The sequence below is a fragment of the Archocentrus centrarchus genome, chromosome 12 (genome assembly GCF_007364275.1).
Source record: "Archocentrus centrarchus isolate MPI-CPG fArcCen1 chromosome 12, fArcCen1, whole genome shotgun sequence".
NCBI lineage: Eukaryota > Metazoa > Chordata > Actinopteri > Cichliformes > Cichlidae > Archocentrus > Archocentrus centrarchus.
In genome coordinates this window covers 2,701,678-2,726,172 of record NC_044357.1, presented here as the reverse complement: position 1 = coordinate 2,726,172, position 24,495 = coordinate 2,701,678, and the positions used below count along the sequence as shown (strand labels likewise).

Here is a 24,495-nt window from a genome sequence, read left to right as displayed (position 1 = left end):
TGGCAATGGCTTCATTTTTCAGCATGACAATGATCCCTAACATATTACTAATGCAATTAAAGCACCTGGATAGAAAATCACAAAATGGAACACTATCACTAATGGATTGGTCTCCCCAGAACCCATAACTCAACATTATGGAAGCAGCGTGGGGGCATCTTGACAGCAAATGGAACAAAGGCAGTGTGTCCTACAACTGTATTGCATTTTCATGTTTGTACATTTTAATAAATCGCTGTACCCATAACCCATTTTCCCAGAATAAAAAGATGGGGGGCGGTTCAATATTTTTGCACAGTACTGTACATAAAGAGAGTTTCTTTGGGCTGTGCATGATCAAAATGAGTTCTTCTTCAAGTCACCTCTGCGTTGATAAGTGAATCATTTCTTTTTGCAAAAATTCCAGACATCCTGCTTGTAGCCTTCAAACATGACTTTTAAAATGCTGCAAATCCAAATATGTTTCAGGCTGTACAAACAAGACACTTTAATGGGTTGGACTGGTAGAGCAATACAACACTACTTACAGGAGAAAAAAGGACATTGGTTCAATTTCTGTGAACGGATGCCTTTAAAAGACTAGAAATTAGGCAATACACACTTGTCACCAGGAGAGGGCAGCATGAAGCAAACAATGATGTAGTTGTTTCTTTTTCTGCTTTAAAATCATAGACTATTAAAATGTGATCATAGTGTGAGTCAAAATATTTATTCAGTGACAAAATGCAGTAAAAAATGAAAATAAAAGTGCCACATAAAAAAAGACATGAGCAACAGCTGTTCACTGGTGCTACAATAAACACTTGAAAATAAGCTCAGCAAGCATGCACAAAACAGACTCCTACATTAAATACTTACATACAGTAAGCCTTTATACATGCAGTGCAAAAGCAGAAATATTTCAGTGCATGAAGTGTTGCTCTGACAAGCAGAGTCTTATCTAAACTCAACTCCCTTCATCATTCAAAGGGCGCAACTGCAGATGTGTCATCGGCCATCTGTAGTTATGAAACCAGGACCAAAATGCTTCTGTTGATATGATGGGTTCAGTTACCACCCATTCATTCTGACTGGAAAAGAAAGATATCCACAGAGAGCTACTGTAAACCCTATATATTAGCTATTGTTTCATAACTTTGAAGAAAAAAAAAATCAAAGTTCAGAATCAGTTAAAAATGTCATCTCGGTGAGAGTTAGAGGAGTAGTTTTAAGAGTCCACTTTAAACGAAGAGCTGATTTTGGAACTTTGTGTACAGCTGGATTTCAGCATTGGTCTGGTGCTGGATCTGCATGAATCCAATGACGAATGGGTGATATAATTGCTCTTTGTAGCCTTATGACACTTCAGCACATTGGATAGTTGTTTCTGGCACTGGGAGGATCCAAAGTAGTAGAGCAGGGGGTCCAGGAGGCAGTTCAGACTTCCCAAACACAGAAACACCAGATAGAGTGCGTAGGAGGTATCAGGTGCCTCCCGGCTTTTCTTGAGTCCCTCGTTAAATTGCAGGTAGTGAGCAAGCAGGAAACAGTTTGTGGGCATGAAACACAGCACAAATATCACCAGCACTGTCAAAACCATCACCGTTGCTCTTGTCCTTTTGCGTGAGCTTCCAGGAAGCCTGTGCTGGATGCTGCTCAGCGACCAGATGACTCGAGTGTAGGACACCACTGTGATGAGCAGAGGGAGGAAGAAGAGGACGCAGCAGAGGATGAGGAAGTAGATCTTCAGCCAGATGATATTTTGTTGGGACTGGACATCATGGCAGGTGGTGATGTTCAGCTCACTGAGGTGAAAAGTCTGGTCGGAGGTGACGAGGGGCACCGAGCCAGCAAAGGATAATACCCACATGGTTACGCAGGCTATGATTGTGTTCCTTGGCCTCCTCCAAGCCAGAGAGTCAATGGGATAAACTACAGCAAGGAGCCGGTCCACACTGATGCAAGCTATGAGAAGAACAGAACAATACATGTTCCAGTAAAAGGCAGCAGTGACCACACGGCACATGACCGAGCCAAATTTCCAGTTGTTGCCTTCAAAGTGGTAGGAGATCTTGAAGGGGAGCATCAGTGCAAAGAGCAGATCGGCAAAGGCCAGGTTCAGCATGTAGATTGCTGCTGGCTTCTTAGGACGGATCCCCCGAGCAAAGGCCAGCAGAGCACAGACGTTAATGGGCACGCTGATGGAGCAGACCAGTGTGTAGAAGGAAGGTAAAAGGATGGTGGACACGGGGCCGGTTAGAAACATCAGTGCGTGGTCTGAAAGTCCTCCTCTGGGAATTGTTCTGTTAGGTGCCTGACCACCTGAAGAATGATTTAATTTGCCATCTTCATCAACATAGTCTATTGGTTCATCTGTGACTGAGTTGTCAAAATGTATGAAGGTCCTCGGTCTCTTAGTGACTGAAGAGAGAAAAAAATGTGTCAGATCAACAGAAAGACAAGCATATTGATTTAGTATCAAATGGTTTCAAAATGAACTGAAGTACTAGTTCTTTACAAAAAGAAAAATCACACAAAACAAAAAAACTTTCATTTTCAATGCTGACAAATTTTAAATTGCTAATTAAATCATTAGTTTAAACTCTGGATCATTTTCAAGCCAGAGTATTGAGAAAATGCCAAATATACATTTTTATTCTGCAAACTGAATATTTAGTAGTTTTGGAAGGCTGAACGAAGAAAACACTGAAATACGTAAATTGATCACTGATTTACAACCATTAATGAGATTAATTAATTAATCTTTTTTTTTTTTTTTTTTTTTTATCTAACATTTCTAACATACGCAGTAATAGTTTTAAACATACTGCAGTAAACGCCAGTTTGCACTACAAAGTTTTCTTACCGTTAGTGTTGGCAGTCGGGGCAGCACCAGCACACAACGCAACGCACAGGAAAGCTGTCACACACACTGGAAACATTCCGCTTTGCTGGTGAAAAATAATCACTAAACGAAAAAGAGAAATGGTTGAAATGTGCGCTGTTAAAGGTCGTCAGTCTCTCCACACGTTCACACTGTTGACCGCGCGTTTCTGAGCCTCCTTCTGTTGCTGCTCGTCTACCACAACGCGTATAATGTGGTTTGTTTCCGCCCAAATTCCGGCCGGTCACATCCAGACGCGACCCTCCACCAATCAGAGAGCAGTCTGCTCTCAGAGACACATTCCTGTGGTCTGATGTCACCTTTCCCGACACAGAGAAGACCAGATCTAATCTGTGAGGAGCAGCATTAATCACAAGAGCTGTGGTACAAAGTGTTTCAAATAAAGCATTTAACAAAAGACACAATATAAATATGGCAAAATTGTTTTGTTTTCTTCTTTTTTGATAATTTAGATAGATGATTCACCAGTTGCTTAAAGTTTTAAAGGTAAAAAGAAAGCATAAACTCTCCTGTGAACCCACAAAGGATGGCTACCACTGCAGTGAGCAATTTCCTGTTTCCTGGACACACTTTGAATTCTGCCTGTGAGCTGAGGAAAGTAACAATGATAATGAGCTACAATAATCTGGCAGTGAAGGCACAACAGCAACGTATTTATCACCATCTTTCTTTCTTTCTTTCTTTCTTTCTTTCTTTCTTTCTCAGATATGAGAGGCTCATTTTTTCTGACATTGGGATGTAAACATCCAGCTTCCTGTGTTTGTGGCAGTGAGAAAATAGAAAGGTCTTCAGGATCATTGGTTTTGGAACAGATTACATTTTCAGATAAAAGCCAGACTGCGTTTGAACCTTTGGGATGAGATCACGTGTTATTTCTTATTTCAGACATATTCAAAAAGTTTTATAAAATAAAGTAAAATAATGAATGTGTCCTCATGTCCTCAGCTTCTGACAGAGGCTGCCAGTCCTGATTTTTTTTTCTCTCTTTTTTTGTCTCTATGTGCTTAAAATGTTTGTTTGCTTGCTTATGTAAACTTGCTGTTCAGATTGTAATCATCTATCTTTCCAGGAGATCACATGACCATGACATTTTCCACTGCTACTGCTGAAAATGACGATAATACAAGTTAAAGTCGTGGGGGTTTAATATCCACGTATGTCCTTCTGTATTAGGCAGGTTTGTCCTCGAAACAAACTTTTTTCTGTGAGATAAAAAGAAAGTTGTTGAGGGAGGGACTTGGGAAGTTGTTGGCAGTTGGACTCATTCATCCGGTGCTTTTATGTTCATGAGGACAGCCACACGAAACACATTAGTCACAACGATCTGATTCTCATTTCTTCTTCTCAATTTGATCACAGCCATTTGAACGTACTTCCGTATTTATGGTGAACATAAAATCCTCAGTATCTGCAGTTTGTGTGTTGGAATAGTTTAACATTTTGGTATAAATATACTTGCTATAACTATAAAGACCCAACGAGAGTAGTTTAGTATAATGACTGGAAGGAGGGACGGGCGTCTGCTTCAGTCTAATTGTGATAAAGTCCACAGAACCCCTACCTACACCAGTAAAGCTCATTAATTATATCCTACATCGTTTTCTTCATTATGACTTCCTTACAAAAGAAAGGGGCCTTTTAATTATGCAAGATATATGTCAAGCTTATGAGACATATGTTCATGTTTTTCTGTTATGTTCTGGCAGGCCCGAGGTTCTCTGCTCTTTCTCTTTCTCTCTCTTGAGTGAATTTTCCTCACATTTCCTTGCTGGTCCGCCTGTGGGTGGAGTGTCTGTTTCCCAGGCTTATCCCCCCACGCATGTTCTACATTAACTGACTGGCTCACAGCATAATAAGGACCAGCTTGTGTTGCTACTCTCTGTCAGACTGTTATCATTGTTATGGTGGCAATTAATTTTTTTGTCCTGTTACCTTCTTTGCTGTTTGCTGTCCAATTACCTGTCCGGAACTTGTGTGAAAGGAAAAAGATCATTTTGTGTTAATGAGCAGTGAGTAACCCAGAGCTAGAGCCAATAAACAAATGTGAAGTAAAAAGTACTTTTTGGAAAGTCTGGAACTGGAAAGACTCAAGTAAAGTACCTCGAAACTTCACTTGTAGCAAACGCTCTTCTCTATCTAAAAGTAATGAACACTGTTCTTATATTATGTTACAACTCTGAACACACCTGTCCATTAATCATGTGAAGTTCTGTTTGTGCCTGTTTCGTATTCACACCAGATCGAACTTCTGCTTCACAGAATGCTGCGCCTCTCACAGCAGCACCTCAAAGCCATGAGCTCCAACCACATTCTTCTAAACTTTGCTTATCAGGAAGGTCTGACTGTTGAGGGCGAGCGCTCGTGTTAAGTCCTCGTGTTTCATTGTCACTAGTTTCACTTTAATGTGAGGTGAGGTGAGATTAAACTAATCATAAAATGAAACGAAACAAGTTGTTTTGCTAACATTTTGGAATTATCACAAAGATCTACAGGAAACAGTTGTTGATGCTGAAGGGGGGGTTCAATGAGTTCTTAAATTTTTCCAGCCTGCTGTATAAACTTTTTACTTTTTGTGTGTCCATTAAGCACATGACCAGTACAATGAATGTTATATGGAAAGTACTTAGATGCAGAAAGTACTTGGCTGGATGTGTGTGTAAATGGGTGAATGAGACATGAAGTGCTTCGAGTGCTCATGTTGAGTAGAAAAGTGCTCTATAAGAACGATATAATGATGATTAGATAATCTGTCTTGTAGCTCTGCGTTAGTGTAGCTCAACTGCAGCAAATTTCTGTTTCTTTAGTTGCTCGATGCGCTTAGTAGACAGCCCCTTAGTGTGTCAGCCTGCTGTTTAGTGTCAAGCAAGATTCAAGCAGAAAGTGGTTTTGCTAAAAACAATACTTCCTGCCATCATAAATCAAGTGCTGTGAGAGTGAAGCAAAATAATGGGAAACTCTAAAGAGTACAAAGCTTCAAAGAATGGAAAGATACTTCTCTGCAGGTTCGGAGGACAGTGCTTCAAAACGGAAAACTCAAAAATGTGTTTGTCTTAGAAAGAAAAACGTGCTGATGATGTTTTCTGTAGGATTAAAATAGATTTGCCAAAAACTGAGGAAATGACATGAGAAAAAGTGGGTGTGAGTCATTGGTCTCATTCATGCAGAGCTTTTATATCTACTGGGACAGTCAGGCTAAACCTATTTCCTCACAGTGATACGAGTCACTATGATCTTTATCTTATTTCTTCTTCTTTACCTATTGTTTTTTTTATTTTAATTTGGCTAAGCCAAGGTTGGACGATGTCTTTATGTTCAAGTCAATTAGGATTTTCTTTTTACTGTTTCTACAGTATGTTGTGTTGATGTAACGTATCCTTTTCACTACTGCACAATAAAAATAAACAGGTTAGTTTAACTTGCCCTTACCTAAGTTTATGTGATTTAGTAACAACTGTTAAAGCCAGTGTTAGAGTGTACCTGGTTGATTAACATTTAAAATTAAGATGCTTCTATTGCATAACTATAAAAACCTAACAAGACCTTGAACTGAGCAGCATGGCAGTAAGTTTTTATTCTGGTGAATCATGATTATCTAACTAGAACTTCCTCATGACTTCCTCAGAATAGCTGGTGACTTGATCATTTTTTACTGTGTAAACAACAAATAATTACTGGTAGCAAAAATTTGGCAGGCGACACTAAAGTAAACGGACTGGTTCATAAATAGCTGATTTCTACTCTGCATGAGCACTCAAAGCACTTTATGCAACACAACTTCACCCATTCACACACGTTCTGCCTCTAAGTGCATTTTATCTAACAGTCCAATGAACACATCGTGAACAACTGGGGGTTCAGTATCTTGCCCTTACGTTAGCATGCAGACTGGAGCAGCCAGGAATGGAACCACCAACCTTCCGATTGGTAGGGATCCTGCCCTACCTCCTGAGCCACAGCCACCCTCAAAGCACTCCAGCTGTGTGGCATTGCTTTTGAAACACAACAGCCAGATTGTGAGGAAAGTTTTGGCATTTGTACAGTTCACTTCTTCTCTGACTGCAGGCAGTTTGACGTTGTGCATGCGAGTGAATATATACAACCACTTCCTCATTCCTCTAATATTTGACCCTGTTTTGTAGGTGGCTCAGGATCTATTGGTGGCATCTCCCATATACATATATTCAGGCTGGTAATTATTTTTCACAAGACATTTGAAGCATTATTGCAGCGAGGCCTAGTGTCCTTCTGGGTACAATAAAGAATCCTAAAAAATGTTTTTCATAGGGAGTGAAGGAGCATGTGAGAGCAGTTGTGTGAAGACATTTTTTTTAAACAAGTGAATCTACAGTATAATGAGGCAACAGTTTTGGCTTGTTCAGGATTCCATATAGTCAAAGATGACAAATGAAGAGGACAGCCCCCCCCCAAAAAAACCCAAGACAAACAAAACACAACCTGTACTCCCTGAAAACCATCGTCATAATAGAAAGTGTAGGCTTTTGCTGGCAGTTGAAGTTCCCATTGTATGACAAAGTACTATATGGGCCCTCATTTTCCCAGTTATATTTGTTGTCATAGTTACAGTATTAAATTATTACAACTCTTCATAGATGACCAGCAATGTGTTACTTTATTGTCAAAAGCAAAAGCAGGAGGTGCCTCAACAAAATCCATTCAGCTGCCATCAAATGAGACTGGAGATGTTCACGGTGAAGACTTAAAGGACCTCTAAGATCAATACTTAAGTTGCAAATTAAATATTTAATAACAGATAACATTCTAGTGGTGCTATGTTGATTAAGTCATTGCAGATTTTTGTAATAAGGTGTGCATTGGTCCCATTTGTTCTGACTCAGTGCATGCTTAAGTCTCTCTGTGTTAGGTTGTTGGTGGGTCCAGAGCCAGCTGCACTGCTGTAGCACATTTCACTTTAGATATCCAGTCCGTCACATGTACGTCTTAAGTGCTCTGAGTGCTTGAAGCTTAGCTCTTTACATTTCAATAAAAATGTGACTGAAGAAGGAAGAGATCGGTGGTGACCGAGTAGTTTAAATGCAGGTGGAACCCTTGACGCCTTCTTTTACTCAAGAACATTTGCTTTCCTTTTAACAAAAATAGATTGAGCAAAGAGAAATGCTTCTGAAGAAGTAGATCTAGAAACATCTGCACACAATACCACAACATCACTTTATGCAAAGACTGCAAATATGAGGAAGTCACAAGGAAGTTATGACTAGTTAATATCTACTGTGACATTCAAAATTCAAAACAGCATTGCGGAATATGATTATGTCCCCTGAAGGATGTTTGGCATGCCCTATTGGGTACATTAACTAATATAGTATTTTTTCATGAGTGCATTTGTCTGGACACCGCTGTATGGCAGGCAGAATTAGGACCCCAATGCAGGACTTGGAAACAGGAAATTACTTTCTACAGCTTTATTGCCAGAGTCACACCAAAACAAGATCAACCTAAATAACAAAAATAAAAGCTAAGAACACAAAATCAACAACATAATTAGTTGCTCAATCTATTTAGTGTTGGGCAGGAAGTGAGCAGTTTGTTTTCAAGTGCTTTTTCATTGCTGAAAACAATGTATCAGGTGATCCTAAAACAATGAATGCTGTGAGAGTGAACCAAAACAAAAAGAATGAGCTATAAAGCTCCAAAGAATGGGAATGTAACTCTCTCTGGATCCATGACCGCCAGCAACTATACTTCCTATACAAGTCAGTTTTATTATGAGAAAAAGCACAGCTTGGTATACACAGTGCTGGACATTTTGTTCCTGCAGCCTGCAAAGCTCGGGGAGTTTTCTAAGGCAGCAGGATACAGACTGTGGGAGATAAGGTCAAGACTGATGTCATTGGCACACTTCCTGCTTTCTGCTGTTTTAAGTCTGTTAGAGCTCAACCTAATGTATTACTGTTGAAGTATTTAACATTTGTCTTTGTTACTCCATATATATATATATTTGCAATTTGCATTTTGCATAATTTGCAAGTCCCATAGACCCAAAACACGCTCAAGGCTTAAATAGCAATTGCCCAGCAAACATGCCCATGTGGGCCCACACTGTGGGTATATGTAGGTGAACTATGGGCTCCGTGTGGGAGCAGCAGTTTTGCATGTTGTAGGCACACCCACTCGGGACCTGCATGGGATTCAATTTTCAATTCAGTTTTATTTAATGGTGTCCAATCACAACAAAGCAATTGCCTCAAGGTGCATAATAATGTAAGACCCTACAATAATTACAGAGAAGATCCAATAATCAAAATGGCCCACTTTCGAGCACGCACTTGGCAAGAGAGGGAAGGAAAAATGATCTTTTAACAGGAAGAAAGCTCCAGCAGAACCAGGCTCAGGGAAGGTCAGCCATCTGCCATGACTGGTTGGAGTGGATGTTAAAATCACCCACTATAATTATTTTATTTGAACTGGGCACTAAACCAGATAATAATAATAAAGAAAATCTGAGCTGTCAGATAGAAACTGAGTAGGTGGGTGGGTTTGCCCTGCCCACAGAGCTCAATATAATGGAAATTAAACCGGATTTTATTGATATACTGCAAAAGAGCTCAAGAAGTAAAAGATATTGTCATGACCCTTGGTCCACTGACCAAGCGTTTTCTGTTGGATTTGGATTTGAGTGTTGTTCATTTCCTGCCCTTGTGTCATGTTCATGTGTCCTAGTCCTGGTCTTTGTGTTTGGTTACTTCCTGTTTTATTTTGGTATGTTTTGGTTTTTGCTTCCTGTGTTTCCCTCCCAGGTTTTTCCCATTTGCCCATTACCTGCCGTGTATATATTGTGTGTGTTTTCACTTTGTCCTTGTTGCAACATCTTCATTGATTTTCCCTGTTGTGTGCCTCTCTGTCCAAGTCAAGTTATCAAGTGTGTTTTCTAGTTTATATTGCTGGCCTGGTCCAGTTCTGTCATGTGTTCCAGCAATAAAGCCGAGTTATTTGAGTTTACGTCTGTGTCCGGTGCCACAGCAGTTCATGACAGATGTGAGTCCATATTTAATTTTTTAACACAGACTAACTTGTTTAGTTTTTATTTTCCTTCCCTTGAGAGCAAGTGGCTCAATAGTATAGTGGTTTATATATTTTACAAGCAAGTGATCCCTGGTTTCAGCATGGGAGAGGGACATATATCCCTTGGGGTTTGTCAGGAGGGGCACGTTGTGTAAAAATCTGCCAAATCAACTATGTGGTGACACCTTGTAAATAAGGGAGTGATGGCTAAAAGCAGCTTTAAAAAAAAAACTAAAAAAAACATTCTGGACCACACTCCATGCAAATTGGTGGCAGTAATGTACCATTGGGGAACCAATGGGCTCTGCACCATGGGATCAGGTACCGGCATGAAATGTAATGCACATATGATTACTGCTCAGTTGGGCAGACCACACCTAGAGTGTGTGTATACCAATGCTTAGTGTGGGCAGCCCACACTGTGGACCAGTCAAAAACACAGAGGTAAAGAATATCACTGAGCAGACTGTGCAAGACCTGATCTGTGTAGCCAGTGTCTCAGCTGGTCCACAGGGATCCACACACTCTCTGTTGAGCACAAAGTGTCCACTCATCTGCTCATCTTACTCTAATTACTGTGAATGCTTCAAAGCATTCACAGAATTGTTCTTCTTTTCTTTCTTTATTATCTTTTTTCCTCTTCTTCTTAAATCAAAGCCAAGACATTGAACTATTCATGGTGTATTTTTCTTTTCAGTATCTTTTATAGTTTTTTTGTCAGTTCCAGTTTAAAATTGATGTACTTTTTTCATCCTTTTGAGAGTTTATGATGTATGTGTGTTGTGCTGGCTAGAGTGGGAGCCTAATTAGTAAAGTGGGAGACTTCAAACTGTTCACCTGGAAAATTTATTTTTAAACTGCCACTGTGTCCACACTGTTCACATGACAGCCATCATTTTACCATCAAAGCGTAGAGCCGCTTCTCTACTTTCAAACAATGTGTCTCTACACCCTGACAAATGTAACATTTTTAAACTGTGAGGCTTCAAGCAGAGGGAGTACCTTCCAACTCCTCCATTAGCCTCCATAGTAATTTTAAACTGCTCCCATGGTCACACTTTTGAGCCCTACAATTACAATGTGTAGGAGCATTATGATTGGCAGATCTCTGTTCAGCATGTATGTGGTTGAAATTTGGAGGACCTGAGGTAGCCCCCTTGTAGAGCTTGTGACCATGTATGCAGTGAGGTAAGAAGCAGGCAGTGCAGGTTTGAGTCCTGCTCTAATCTAATTTTTGAAGATTTTTCATTTAGTTTTCAACTTTAAATCTTTTTTATATTCAATATTATTATATTCATTCTTCCTACAACTTTCTGCAGTTTCGTTCTCCTTCATGTTTAGGAGAATCATTCAGTGTATTTCAACGTTTTCAACAGGATTCCCAAATGTTTCAGCAATGACACCAATTCAGCTCACAGAGAGAGACACATGCAGAATATTAGATTTTACCATCTGTTGAACTACAGCTGTGAAAACCAAAAACAGCAACCAGATATACATTACAACAGCTTGAAAACATTACTGAATGGGGAACGTATTGTATTTTTGAAGTACGAGAATTAAGAAGCTGTCTGGCAAAAAATATCATGAAGCACTTTCAACCCTGAGAACATGCTTGAATTAAAAATGAGAGAGAACAAATGGGGAACTGGGCAGGCACCGAAGCTTTTTGCCGCAGTAAGAGTAGTACATGATTTCAAACTGCTTGGACATGTGCAGCTGGCCACGAGACACTGCAGATAAGAAGCGGATGCAGGAAACTGATAATGAGGCGTAGCTTTTTCCTGACCCTCTTCAGAAGTTAAAAAAGGTGCAGAGAGTCACTGTAAAGTCATGCCATCTTTCTTGTTTCAAGGCTCTTTTCACAATCATTCATTTCCTTGGTTGACTTTAATCATCAGTATGTGTTAAACTGACAGAAGTGCTAATGTCAAAAGAGAAAGTACTTTAAACAATCTTATACAGAAGAAAGATGTTTGTTTTTTTTTTATATTTATTTGTTTATGATTTTCATCTGGTTTTCTTTTTGGGTTTTTTTGCAAAAGGTCCTCTATTCTTTGAATTTTATGCATCGTACCTCACATTCACTAACCACGTAACCAAAAATTAACTTGGCAAACAAGCACATTTCCCCCTAACTACTGTGACACAACACAGTTTTGACATATTACTATGAACAGCACATTTTTTTCTTCACCTTGCCCCCTAGTGACAGTACTCAGTCCTCCACAGTAAAGTATTGGGGTTACATGGTTTCTTTCAGCTTGGTTGAATAGGGTCATTAAATATTGGCATTAAGGCTGTAAAATTTATAGTTTTGTTTCCCCTCACCAACATGTTAAATCTCAGAGGCAGGGGAATTAATCCAGTTAGTTCTATCCTTAAAGAGATGCTAGGAAATTTCTGCTTTAACTTTTTATTATGAAATCTGTTGTAATTGTTCTTTGGAATAGGCACAGGAAAATGGCAACATCAATATATAGATTCCCACAGAAAGAGTGTAAATGTGTGCGAACCGCTGAAAACTGTGTTCAACTCACAGAGCAAACGAACTGCTTCACTTTCTGTTTGCATCTCTGGATATAAATCACCGCTTCATCTACTAGTCCAGTTTTCAGGAAATTAAAAAAAAACAAAAAAACCATCTGGTACCATAAAGTCCAGCATTAAAATGGGTTTTGTTTACATAAAGCAGCAGGAGGATCGTTGGACAGGGACAGCAGCACACCTTCTTGAGCGTCCGCTGCAGGTTGAAGGCTTCAAGATGCCATCAGTGGCAACTCTCACTGCATCTGCAATCACACAAGCAGCAAACAAACTTCAGTGACTCTCCCTTAATGTCAGCAGCAGCCTTTAAGCATAAAGTATGTCTGATTTATAAAAATAGGTAGAAAATGCCTGAAATCATCCTCCTAAGTATAAATATTATAACAACACAGTAAAATGGCCCAACTGAATTTGGACTGATGTCTGGCTGCTGTCTTGTACATTTTAAAAAGCTTTCCACTGCATCAGCATCAGTGGCGGGGATGCCAGCAGGATCAACAAATTGATTCACACATGGTAACCATCACTGGTCAGAATTTGGAGGCATTTGAGTCAGAGAGGGACAGACCCAAACGTATATTGTGAACATGATGAGCAGCTAAAGAGAAATGATCATTATGTAAAGCAAAATAACATGCACCAAACTGATGACCTTGATGTTCCAGTTAACCTTTATGAGGTAATGTTGAAACAAAATGGCATCACCGAGATGTTAGTCAAACAACACAGACTGTCGCATCTGCCCCAAAGAGATTTTTCAGTCCTTAGTGGTGACCCATTTGAGTTCATACTATTTATAAGAATATTTGACCATAACATTCATGGCAAGACTGATACAGAGACAGGTTGTATTATCTTGAACAGTTTACCAGAGGTGAACCCAGAGACTTGGTCATAACAAGGTCATTTGATTGAGGACTGTAAGAAGAGAGCATCATGTGAAAACTGCTCCAAAAGACATCATGTTCAGAGAAGCATGTCTGATAGCCCTATGACGAGAGATGCAACACACATTTCAGGCACAAGTTAAAGAAAAGCAATAAGATAATAGAGACTTGTGCATTCATGGACAATGGGAGCCAAGCCACATTCTGCTCAGAGAAGCTGATGAGACAGCTTGACATAGAGGGTAAGAAAACAACAATCCTACTGCGCACCATGGGACCGGAAAAGTTGGAGACAAGCCACCAGCTTTCAGGATTAGAAGGGTGTGGTTTGAATGAGAACATTTATATTGACCTACTTGTCATTTAAACTCATGCTGACATTCCTATGTCTAGAGAAAACATTCCTACACAGGAAGACTTCAAGAAGTGGCCACACCTTTAGCAAATCCAGTTGCTACACATAGATGCAGACATTGGACTTTTGATAGAATGTGATGTGCATAAGACTATGGAACCATGGGAGGGCATTCATAGTGAGGATGATGGTCCATACGCTATTCAAACAGTACTAGGTTGGGTTATCAGTGGCTCTCTCTGGAGACATTGTTGCTCTACTCCTTTGGACAGAGAGCTAAGTGTTACTGTGAATCGCATCTCTGTAACTAATGTTGAAAATTTGTTCAGCTATGATCTTCCAGAGAAGGCTTGTGAAGAAAAACAGGAAATGTCACAAAGACGTTCAGTGTTTGGTCTCTGTTAATGAAACAGTTAAACAAGTTGATGGACATTATAGCATAGGTCTCCCCTTGAGAAGCAAAGCCTTCAAAGTCTCTCCTTGTGCTCATAGTATAAAAAGTTTTTTGAGTTGTGACCTGTTTATTGGTAGGTCAGCGGGATTTTCTTCTGTGTGTCGCTCTCTTTTTGAAGGGAAAGACAGCTTGAAGCAGCTTGTTTTTATTGGTGGATTCAAATTCAGACACGCAGCAGGTGGTTCAAATATAGGAAGTTGGTGCTAATGTTGATTTTTTTTTCCTGCAGTTAAGCTTGTTCAGCAAATTTAAGTTCAATTTAGACACCTCATTGAGAATTTGAGATGCTTTTCAATTAATTTATTTTTTTTTTTTTGCCTTTTTCAGCTGTTTAAGCTGATTCAGCAAATTAAGTTTCAGCTATTTTAAGCATTTCTAGGCTTTGCATCTTAAATCTTCCAGCTTTCAGCATTCTTCAGTTGATGGAGGTCGTGGTGGTGACAGTGCTGCCCCCCCCCCCCCCCCCCCCCCCCCACACACACACACACACACTTTTTTATGTGTGTATTACCTGTGCTTCCCTGGTTCTTGTGATTTTTCACTCAAGGGTGTGGTCATCACGTGTCTGGGTGATTTAGTTTTCTTTCTTTCTTTCTTTTTTTTGGGGGGGGGTTGCCCTCCATTACACTGATCCCTGTTCCCAATAGGGTTCCAGCTGCTGATGCCTTTGTGTGCTTCTCCTATCTTAATGCTTTTTTTCCCTAAAATAAAAATGGTATTTTTAACAACATCAAACCTCATCTTTTGCCTAATCCGTGGGCGAACCCGTGTCAATGTCAATTATCCTGTCTCTGATTTGTAATTGGTTATTCCCTCTCACTCACCACAACTCCTCGGTCACCACAAGTGTCAAAGGCAGCAGCGAGCTCAAGTAGAACTAAAAGTGCAACTCTCAGTAAATCACTGCTGATCTTTAGGTCACTGACTTTTGCAAGACATGTTTCAATGCTATGATCGGACATGAACCCTGATTGATACTTATCATACAGACTGTAAACTGCAAGGTATTTATCCAGTTGTTTGTAAACATTATAACATTATTAATCCCTTTAGGAAGATTCCATCAGGGAAATATAAGTTCCAGTAGCAGCTTTTACAGGTAACATACACTGTAAAAAACAATCAGGTGGTTCAAAGTAAAAGTTCAGCAACAAGTTGCACAGCTTTTTTTGAGTTTACTCAACAGACAGAGAACTTTATATTGGCATTTAGTTGACACAACATGTACATAGTTCAAAATCTTTAGCTGACAGAACTTTATCATTTAGACTTTTGAGATGGCTCAACTTATTTATTTCTCTAGGGTCAGAGTTTCCCAACTTTTCTCCAAGGTGAAATATTGAGTTGGTGCAGCTTATTATAGTTGTTGGGTCAACTTAATGTTTCTCATCGGGGTCCAGTCGACCCGGCTGTTATACTATTTAAAATATGACGTTAGCTCAGTTTGTTGCAGTTGTTGGTCTCACTCATTGTTCTTCTCTCACAGCAAGTTGGCCTCACATAATATTAGTGTGGTTACTCCAAAAATTAAATACACAAATATTTAAAAACCTTTATTTACTAAATATACATTATATGTTTTTTATTATATATATTTTTTATAAATCACATTAAAATCTCTATAATACTTCTGCATTTAATTTTTGAAGCACTCTACAAACGTTGGAAATAGCTCTTTTTTGGTTTTACCTTTTTAACCATCCATCTATTCTCTTCCACTTATCCTGTTCAGGGTTGTGGGGGTGGAGGGGGAGCTGGAACCTATCCCAGCTGACACAGGGCGAAAGGCAGGGAGTTGTATGATTGTTGGGGCTTCTCTCTTGTATTCACAATAACAGTTATACTGCAAGGTAAAGACCTTGCAGTATAACTATTGTCAATTGTTGAGAGTTGTGGATATCAACTTTTATAGAATTAGATATACGCTCATATATTAGCGCTTGCCTGATTGTAAATTTGACAAACTAAACAGTCATCCTGTGACTGAACATCTATCAGCTATCACAATAAACAGCATCTTTTCTCAGAATATATTGTAGTTTATGAATTGGTTTATTGTGTGTTCCACTGAACTACTAAGCAACTGAAACAGCCACGAATGTTAACATAGAGAAAACAGTGTTTGTTGAAGCACTCTGTTCACTATCGGTGCTAGCCATTTTGGTACCTTAGGCAAACTGAAGGTCTAGCATGTGATCAGTCATTTAATACAAACATCAGTCATACATATTTTGATTATAGAACAGCCATTTTTGGTATCTATGGGTAAACCTGATGAGAATGTGTCCCAGCAGACCTGAGTGTTTTTATCTAGCTTTTCCCTGACACTGAGTAGAGACTGAGAGAAGATATGTGGGATATGATAAATACGTATGTTTGAAAAGAAAACCAAATAATTAAATAAGGTTTGCAGTGCTAACAAAATGCAATTTCAAAACATTTTTTGTGGGGACGCTTCATAGGATCAGTAAAATACTGTGATAAACAACTATAAATAAAATGAAGCGATGAGGCCATACACACAAAAATCACAAGTTAATTCTTCCTGTACCCTCTCATCCTGCTCTACATACTGACTGAAACCACTGTTTTTAGTTTGCATTTATTCTGCATATAAAGATAACAAAAACAACAATGATACAGTTCAATAGCACTACAAAATAAATTGTAGTGCTAAAAAAAGTCAGTTCAAAAAAGTTAACAAGTAATGAGTTCAAATATTCAAAAAAGTAAAATTGTAAAATGTTCAAATAAAGTTACAAAGTAAATGGTAAACAAGCTACAATAAAGTTAATAAAAATTAAAAGTCTATAGATGACAGGTCAGCATGCACAGAATCAGAATCAGAATCAGAATCAGAATCAGAAGGTTTTATTGCCATATGGGTGAACAGGTTCACAGCATTAGGAAATTGCTGCGGTACTTCGTGCTTACAGAAAAAAAAAACAAATAAGTATAAAAACTATAAGACAATATACAAGTATACAAATTGCAAATATACAGAGATATTAGAGCTATAACTATAGCACAATATTACAAAATTACAAAGTATATAGTGCAGAGACTAATTAAAAGATAGAAGAATATAGACTATATTCCACTAATATGTACATCAGTGCAATCAGACAGGTGCATAGACATAGGGTCATCAGCGTTTGTGGAGGGTGGTGGTAACAGTCTTAGGGTAATTGTTCATGAGTCCAACAGCAGAGGGGAAGAAACTGTTCTTATGGCGGGAGGTTCTGGTCCGTATGGACCGTAGCCTCCTGCCTGAGGGGAGAGGGTCAAAAAGTCTGTGCCCAGGGTGAGAGTGGTCGGCTGTGATCCGACCTGCACGCCCCAGTGTCCTGGAGGTGTACAGGTCCTGGAGAGATGGGAGGTTACAGCCAATCACCTTCTCAGCAGAGTGCACAACGCGCTGTAGTCTCTGTTTGTCCCTAGTGGGGGCTCCAGCGTACCACACAGTGATGGAGGAGGTGAGGATGGACTCAATGATGGCAGTATAGAACTGCACCATGGTCCTTGCTGGCAAGTTGAATTTCTTCAACTGCCGCAGGAAGTACATCCTCTGCTGGGCCTTTTTGATGACAGAGGTGATGGTGGGCTCCCACTTGAGGTCCTGGGTGATGGTAGTTCCCAGGAAGCGAGAAGAGTCCACTGTGGTGATGGGGGTGTCAGTCAGGATGATGGAGGGTAGAGGGGCTGTGTGCTTCCTAAAGTCCACTATAATCTCCACTGTCTTCTGGGCGTTCAGTACCAGGTTATTGTGGCTGCACCAGGACGCCAGACGTTTGACCTCCATCCTGTAGGCCGACTCGTCCCCGTCTGAGATGAGTCCGATGAGAGTCATGTCGTCTGCAAACTTAATAAGCTTGACAGACTGGTGGTCAGAGGTGCAGCAGTTGGTATACAGGGAGAAGAGCAGAGGAGAGAGGACACAGCCCTGAGGAGTGCCAGTGCTGATGGTCCGGGAGTCCGAGACATTCTTCCCCAGCCTCACGTGCTGCTTCCTGTTCGTCAGGAAGTCAGTGATCCACCTGCAGATGGGATCAGGCACGTTCATCTGGGACAGCTTTTCTTGGAGGAGATCAGGGATGATGGTGTTGAAGGCAGAGCTGAAGTCCACAAACAGGATCCTGGCGTAGGTTCCCTGGGAGTCCAGATGCTGTAGGATGAAGTGCAGAGTCAGGTTGATGGCGTCGTCCACAGACCTGTTGGCTCTGTAGGCAAACTGCAGGGGGTCCAGAAGGGGGGCTGTGAGGGACTTGAGGTGGGACAGCACCAGACGCTCAAATGACTTCATGACCACAGAAGTCAGTGCCACAGGTCTGTAGTCATTTAGTCCAGTGATCCTTGGCTTCTTGGGGACAGGAACAATGGTAGCGGTTTTAAAGCAGACAGGCACGTGGCAAGCCTCCAGTGAGGAGTTGAAGATGTTCGTGAACAATGGGGCAAGCTTGTTAGCACAGTGTCTCAGGTGCCGTTTACACGAAGCCGTTTTCACTGGAAACGGTGTCGTTTTGATGCGTTTCAGCCTTTCGTTTACACGATGGCGTTTCAGAAACGATCCGCGTTTACACGAGGACATGTGAAACGATGAAAACGATGTAGTTCCCATGCCAGGCCACAAGTTGGCGTTGGTTTTCTCTTTGCAGTTTGTTTACGCAAGACGCGCATGCGTGGAGTGACACAGTAGGTAGTGCGGCAAATTGTTCATTACTTACAAAACGGCCAATGTGAGAGGTTTTGTGTGGACCGATGATGAGGTTGGATCGCTGCTGCACACAACGCTGAATTACAAAACGGTAAAAACACAGGAAAAGCATAAGAAGCACTCGTGAATCCGCGAGTACTGTTTATCAGTTTGCGCGTGCGCGAAAAACTGGCCGTCGCAACCATAGTGCGCATGTGCGAGTCGAGCGTTTTCAAATCACCCCGGTTTCAAGTGTTTACACGAAAACGCAAGCCGGTGCGTTTCTGAAACGCTCCACTCTGGACCCCGTTTCTGAAACACATCGTTTTCACTCTGTTGTCGTGTAAACAGAAGGCAGAAACGCATCAAAACGACACCGTTTCAAAATGAAAACGGTCTCGTGTAAACGGCACCTCAGTGTGGCAGGTGAGACACCATCTGGACCTGGAGCTTTGCGAGCTTTGACACTCCTGAACTGCTTTAGCACCTGGTCCTCCTGAATACAAAAGACTGTGGGGGTGGGGGAGGAGGGGGACTCTGGGGTGGGAGTCCTTGATGATGTGGGCTTCTCTGAGGTGTGGGGAGTGGGGGAGGTTGGGGGGTGAATATTTGTGTTGGCTGTATTGTAGTTGGGACTGGTGGAGGTGTGAAGGCTGCTGAACTGATCATCAAAACGACAATAGAACTCGTTCAGTCTATTTGCAGTTTGTAGGTCGTCTGTGGAGTGGGGGGTTTTAGGCTTGTAGTTGGTAATCTGCCTAAAACCTTTCCATACAGAGGCCGCGTCGTTCTCTGAGATCTGCTGCTGTATATTCTCAGAGTGATGTGATCTAGCAGTGGCCACTTCCTTGCTAAACCTGTACTTGGCCTCTTTGTAGCAGTCTTTGTCCCCACTTTTAAAAGCCTCCCTCTTCTCTATCCACAGCTGCTTCAGTTTGGGAGTAAACCAGGGTTTGTCACTGTTATAACTCACCCTGGTGCGTGATGGCACAATGCTGTCCTCGCAGAAGTGGATATACGAGGTTACAGTGTCCGTGTAGTCATCCAGACTGTCACAGGCAGCCCTCATTGAGTCCCAGTCTGTAGTTTCGAAGCATGTGCGGAGCTCCTCCACAGCCTCACGGGTCCACTGCTTTGTTGTCCTCACCACAGGTTTTGAGAGCTTCAGCCTCTGTCTGTACGCGGGGATCAGGTGGATCATGTCGTGGTCAGAGAGGCCGAGTGCAGCGCGGGGCACTGCGTGATAAGCCCCGCTTATCGTGCTGTAGCAGTGGTCTAGTGTCTTCTCCTCTCTGGTCGGACATGTGATATATTGTTTATATTTGGGAAGTTCCTGTCTCAGGCTGGCTTTATTAAAGTCCCCAAGTACGATGATAAGAGAGTCCGGGTATGTCCGCTCCATGCACAGAATCTGCTCTGTGAGCGCGCACTGGGCCTCGTGCACGTCCGCGTCCGGCGGGATGTAAACAGCGGCCAGTATGAATGAAGCGAACTCCCGCGGAGAGTAAAACGGTTTACAGTGAATGAAAAGATATTCCAGTGAGGGAGAGCAGTGCTTAGCAATCACTGTCACATCCGTACACCAGCCACTGTTTATGTAGAAGCAGACTCCTCCACCTGTAGCCTTGCCGGAAAGCGCAGCTTGCCGGTCTGCGCGGAGGAGATGAAATCCCTCCAACTGGAGCGCGCAGTCCGGTATCTCCTCACACAGCCATGACTCCGTGAAGCATAACACACAGGATTTGGAAAAGTCTCTATTCATGCTCCTCATCAGTATCAGTTCGTCCATTTTGTTCCTAAGTGAACGCACGTTGGAGAGGAAAATCCCAGGTAAGGCTGTGCGTAATCCACGTCTCCTTAGCCTCACAAGGACGCCAGCGCGCTTCCCTCTCTTTCGGCGTCTCACTTTCTGGGCCAGAGTGTGTAATAAATCCGCCGCAGATGCGACAAAAACAGGAAATAAATCCGAAGGTGTTGTGGACCTAATGTTGAAAAGCTCTTCTCTGGTGTAAGAATACCCAGAAGAGTGTCCAGACACAGAAATAACGCACAAAAACAAACAAAACAGAGCGCACCGAAGTACCAGGGCATCCATTCGCGGCGCCATCTTGGAAATAAACTTCCAACCAATCTTGCTTGTCTCTCCAGCAGCTTCTCTTCACATTTCGATCCATTGTGCAATAGGCCTCCTCTGCTTCCCTCCGGTCCCGATCTGTCTTTGCCTGATCTCGCTTGTATTTGATGTTTCGCCTTTAATCGATCAGCCTCCATGTGCAGTCCTGGATCCATCGCTCTTTGTATAATCCTCTTCTCCTGCCAGTGACCTCTTCAGCGCATTCGATGGTGGCGCTTTTGATCCCTAGCCATCATTCTTCTAGGGTTGGCGTGTCCGCAAGGGCTTCGAACCAATTTCGCAACTTGATTCGGAATCTCTCCGCCGTGATTCGGTCTTTGAGCTTGTTCACTGCAAACAGGCCGGATCGTGTTGTTTGCACTCGAAATTTTCCGCTAAGGAGGAAGTGGTCGGAGCCGACGTCTGCTCCTCTGTGGGTCCACACGTCCAGTATCGACGATTTCCACCGACTGGAAATGCAGATGAAGTCGATTTCGTTGAAGGTTTTTCCGTCAGGCGATCGGCACGTTTTCTTGTGGAGAAGCTTGTGGTCTAAGTACGTGTTGCCGACCGACAGGCTGTTGGCTGAGCAGAAGGAGAGCAGCCGCTTGCCGTTGTCGTTCGTTTCATCGGCAGATCCGTGAGGCCCAATAACGTGTTCGAATCCAATTCGGTGGTTGCTGATCTTGGCGTTGAAGTCTCCCATCAGCAGAATAAGGTCGTGTCGAGGGACTTCATCCAGTGCCGTTTGAAGTTGATCGTAAAAGGCGTCTTTTGCGTCGTCATTGGCATCTTCGATCGGGGCGTAAGTTTGGATGATAGCATCAAATACTCAGCAAATATGTTTTAAATATTTAAAACATATTTGCTGAGTCTCTGTAGAGCCGAGTATTCCTTTCACTTTAACTAGTAGTGACTTGATGGATTTCTTTACAAATAAAATTTTAGCCATTGGAGAAGAAAATTATTCATAACCATCTCAAAGATTTATCTTCATGTTCAGCTGCTTTCAGCACTGCTGGTATTTGTTTAGACTCTTTCGCTCCAGTTGATCTTTTGGAGTTAACTTCAAGAGTTACTTCCTCCAAACCAGCAACATATTTATTAGATCCCATTCCTACTAGACTGCTCAAAGAAGTCTTACCAATTATTGATGCTTCAATCTTAAAAATGATCAGTCTGTCTTCATTAGTTGGCTATGTACCACAGGCCTTCAAGGTGGCTGTAATTAAACCTCTACTTAAAAAGCCATCACTTGACCCAGCTGTCTTAGCTAATTATAGGCCAATCTCCAACCTTCCTTTTCTCTCAAAGATTCTTGAAAGAGTAGTTGTTAAACAGCTAACTGATCATCTGCAGGTTTATTTGAAGAGTTTCAGTCAGGTTTCAGAATTCATCACAGTACAGTGAAGGTTACAAATGATCTTACAGCCTCTGACAGTGGACTCATCTCTGTGTTTATCCTGTTGGACCTCAGCGCAGCTGTTGATACTGTTGACCATAACATTTTATTACAGAAAAAGAGCGTGCCATAGATATTAAAGGTACTGCACTACAGTGGTTTGAATCACATTTATCTAATAGACTCAGATTTGTTCATGTTAGTTGGGAGTCGTCTTCACACACTAAGGTTAATTATGGAGTTCCACAGGGATCTGTGCTAGGACCAATTTTATTTACATTATACATGCTTCCCTTAGGCAGTATTATTAGAAAGCATTGCATAAATTTTCATTGTTATGCAGATGATACTCAGCTTTATCTATCCATGAAGCCAGATGACACACATCAATTAGTTAAACTGCAGGAATGTCTTAAAGCCATTAAGGCCTGGATGACCTCTAATTTCCTGCTTCTAAATTCAGATAAAACTGAAATTCTTGTACAAATCCTAGAAACATGGTGTCAAACCAGATACTTACTCTGGATGGCATTACTTTGGCCTTCAGTAACACTGTGGGAAATCTTGGAGACATTTTTGACCAGGATATGTCCTTGAATATTAAACAAATATATAGGACCACTTTTTTGCATTTGCGCAATATTTCTAAAATTAGAAACATCCTTTCTCAGACTGATGCTGAAAAGCTAATTCATGCTAATTCATAATGCACTGTTTCTTTTCATTTACCTTATTTACTTTGTTTATACTTCACTTTGTATTTAATCATTGATTATTATTAATCTCTGGCTCTCTTCCACAGTATGTCTTTTGTCATGTCTCTCTCCCTTCAGTCCAACCGGTCGCGGCAGATGACTGCCCCTCCCTGAGCCTGGTTCTCCCGGAGGTTTCTTCCTGTTAAAAGTTAGTTTTTCCTTCCCACTGTCGCCAAATGCTTGCTCATAGGGGGTCGTTTTGACTGTTGGGTTTTCTCTGAATTATTGCAGAGTCTTTACCTTAAAATATAAAGCACCTTGAGGCGACTGTGTGTTGTGATTTGGCGCTATACAAATAAAATTGAATTGAAATTAAACTGAGTTTACAATACGCATTGCCTGTGCAGAAAAACTGAAGCTCTGGTTCTTCAGGTTGCATGCTATTGTACTTCTGTTTTCCTCCAGCTGGGGGTGATATAAATCACTTCTTTGCTTGTGTGAGATGCAGACACAGTCTGGGGTTGAACTTCAAACAGGCTGGTACCTACAATGAATAATGGAGTTTTTTAGAATGACAAGAAGCATTTCTTGAAGTCTTCTACTCTAAATCAGAAAAATTTAAATTTAAATTTAAATTACTGCCAAATTCAAATGTAATAATTCAGGAGAACAAAGTGAAGCTGTCAAGAACAATAGAAACTATGGATGAATGCAGTTTTATGCAGATGTTGTCCTCCCACTGATCACTTTACTCTGTGTTTTTCATGCAATCTTCTCTGAAGGGTTCAAGAGTTCAGTCTCTCTACGCATGCTGCTTGTTTCTGTGGTGCTCATCATGTGGTCTTTGAAATGCTGAACTAAGTGTCAGTATTATGGATTTTGAACTTTTTCCCTCCCTCCACAGAACCTGCTGTATCAGTGGCCTGTACACGCCATCCCCATAGCAGCCACTGCTCCTCCTGCTGCTCCTGCAAATCCAGTAAGCTCCTGTTCTCACACATACATGTATTACTGTCCTCTGTGAGTCTCAGCAGAAACATTCAGGCACATTATGATTATTCACCTTTCAGTCCTCCAGATGTGTTTTCATCTCACAGACTCGCATGTTCACTTTCAGCCCTCAGAGAGGGCAAATACTGCCATCTGGTGGATAGATGATACTATTGCATCTTGTGTGATCACCTGTTCTGTGGTTTTTGTGTTTATGGTGTAACAACATGCTCCAGATTCCCGACAGCATGCTGCAGTACCTGCGTCCTGTTGGTGTACTGTAAGTAAAACATACAAACACATGAGTGAACACAGCTGCTGAACATCTGTACTATCATAAACTCTCTTATCTCATATCCCTCTCTCTGTATCTGTGTAGGAACAGTGTGTTTGTGTGCGACTTCCCTTCATCTGCTCCTTCACTCAACACACCC

General features: G+C 41.3%; 1 protein-coding gene and 1 pseudogene across 1 annotated transcript; both read right to left on the bottom strand.

Annotated features, from left to right (window-relative positions):
- Window positions 1-472: 472 nt before the first annotated feature.
- On the bottom strand, window positions 473-3,065 carry LOC115789667 (proteinase-activated receptor 1-like). Its single transcript, XM_030743174.1, has 2 exons — window positions 2,846-3,065; window positions 473-2,400 (listed from the first exon to the last, which is right to left on the bottom strand). Exons 1-2 carry the CDS (start codon window positions 2,919-2,921, stop codon window positions 1,208-1,210), a joined length of 1,269 nt encoding a protein of 422 aa, XP_030599034.1. The 5' UTR covers window positions 2,922-3,065; the 3' UTR covers window positions 473-1,207.
- A 7,260-nt stretch (window positions 3,066-10,325) lies between these two features.
- LOC115789695 (craniofacial development protein 2-like) lies at window positions 10,326-24,176 on the bottom strand (annotated as a pseudogene).
- Between the last annotated feature and the right edge of the window lie 319 nt (window positions 24,177-24,495).

Coding starts and splice junctions, on each gene's coding strand:
- LOC115789667 (XM_030743174.1), bottom strand. CDS start 2,921: ATGTTTCCAGTGTGTGTGACAGCTTTCCTGTGCGTTGCGTTGTGTGCT. Junction 2,401..2,845: donor CCCGACTGCCAACACTAACG/GTAAGAAAACTT, acceptor TTCTCTCTTCAG/TCACTAAGAGACCGAGGACC.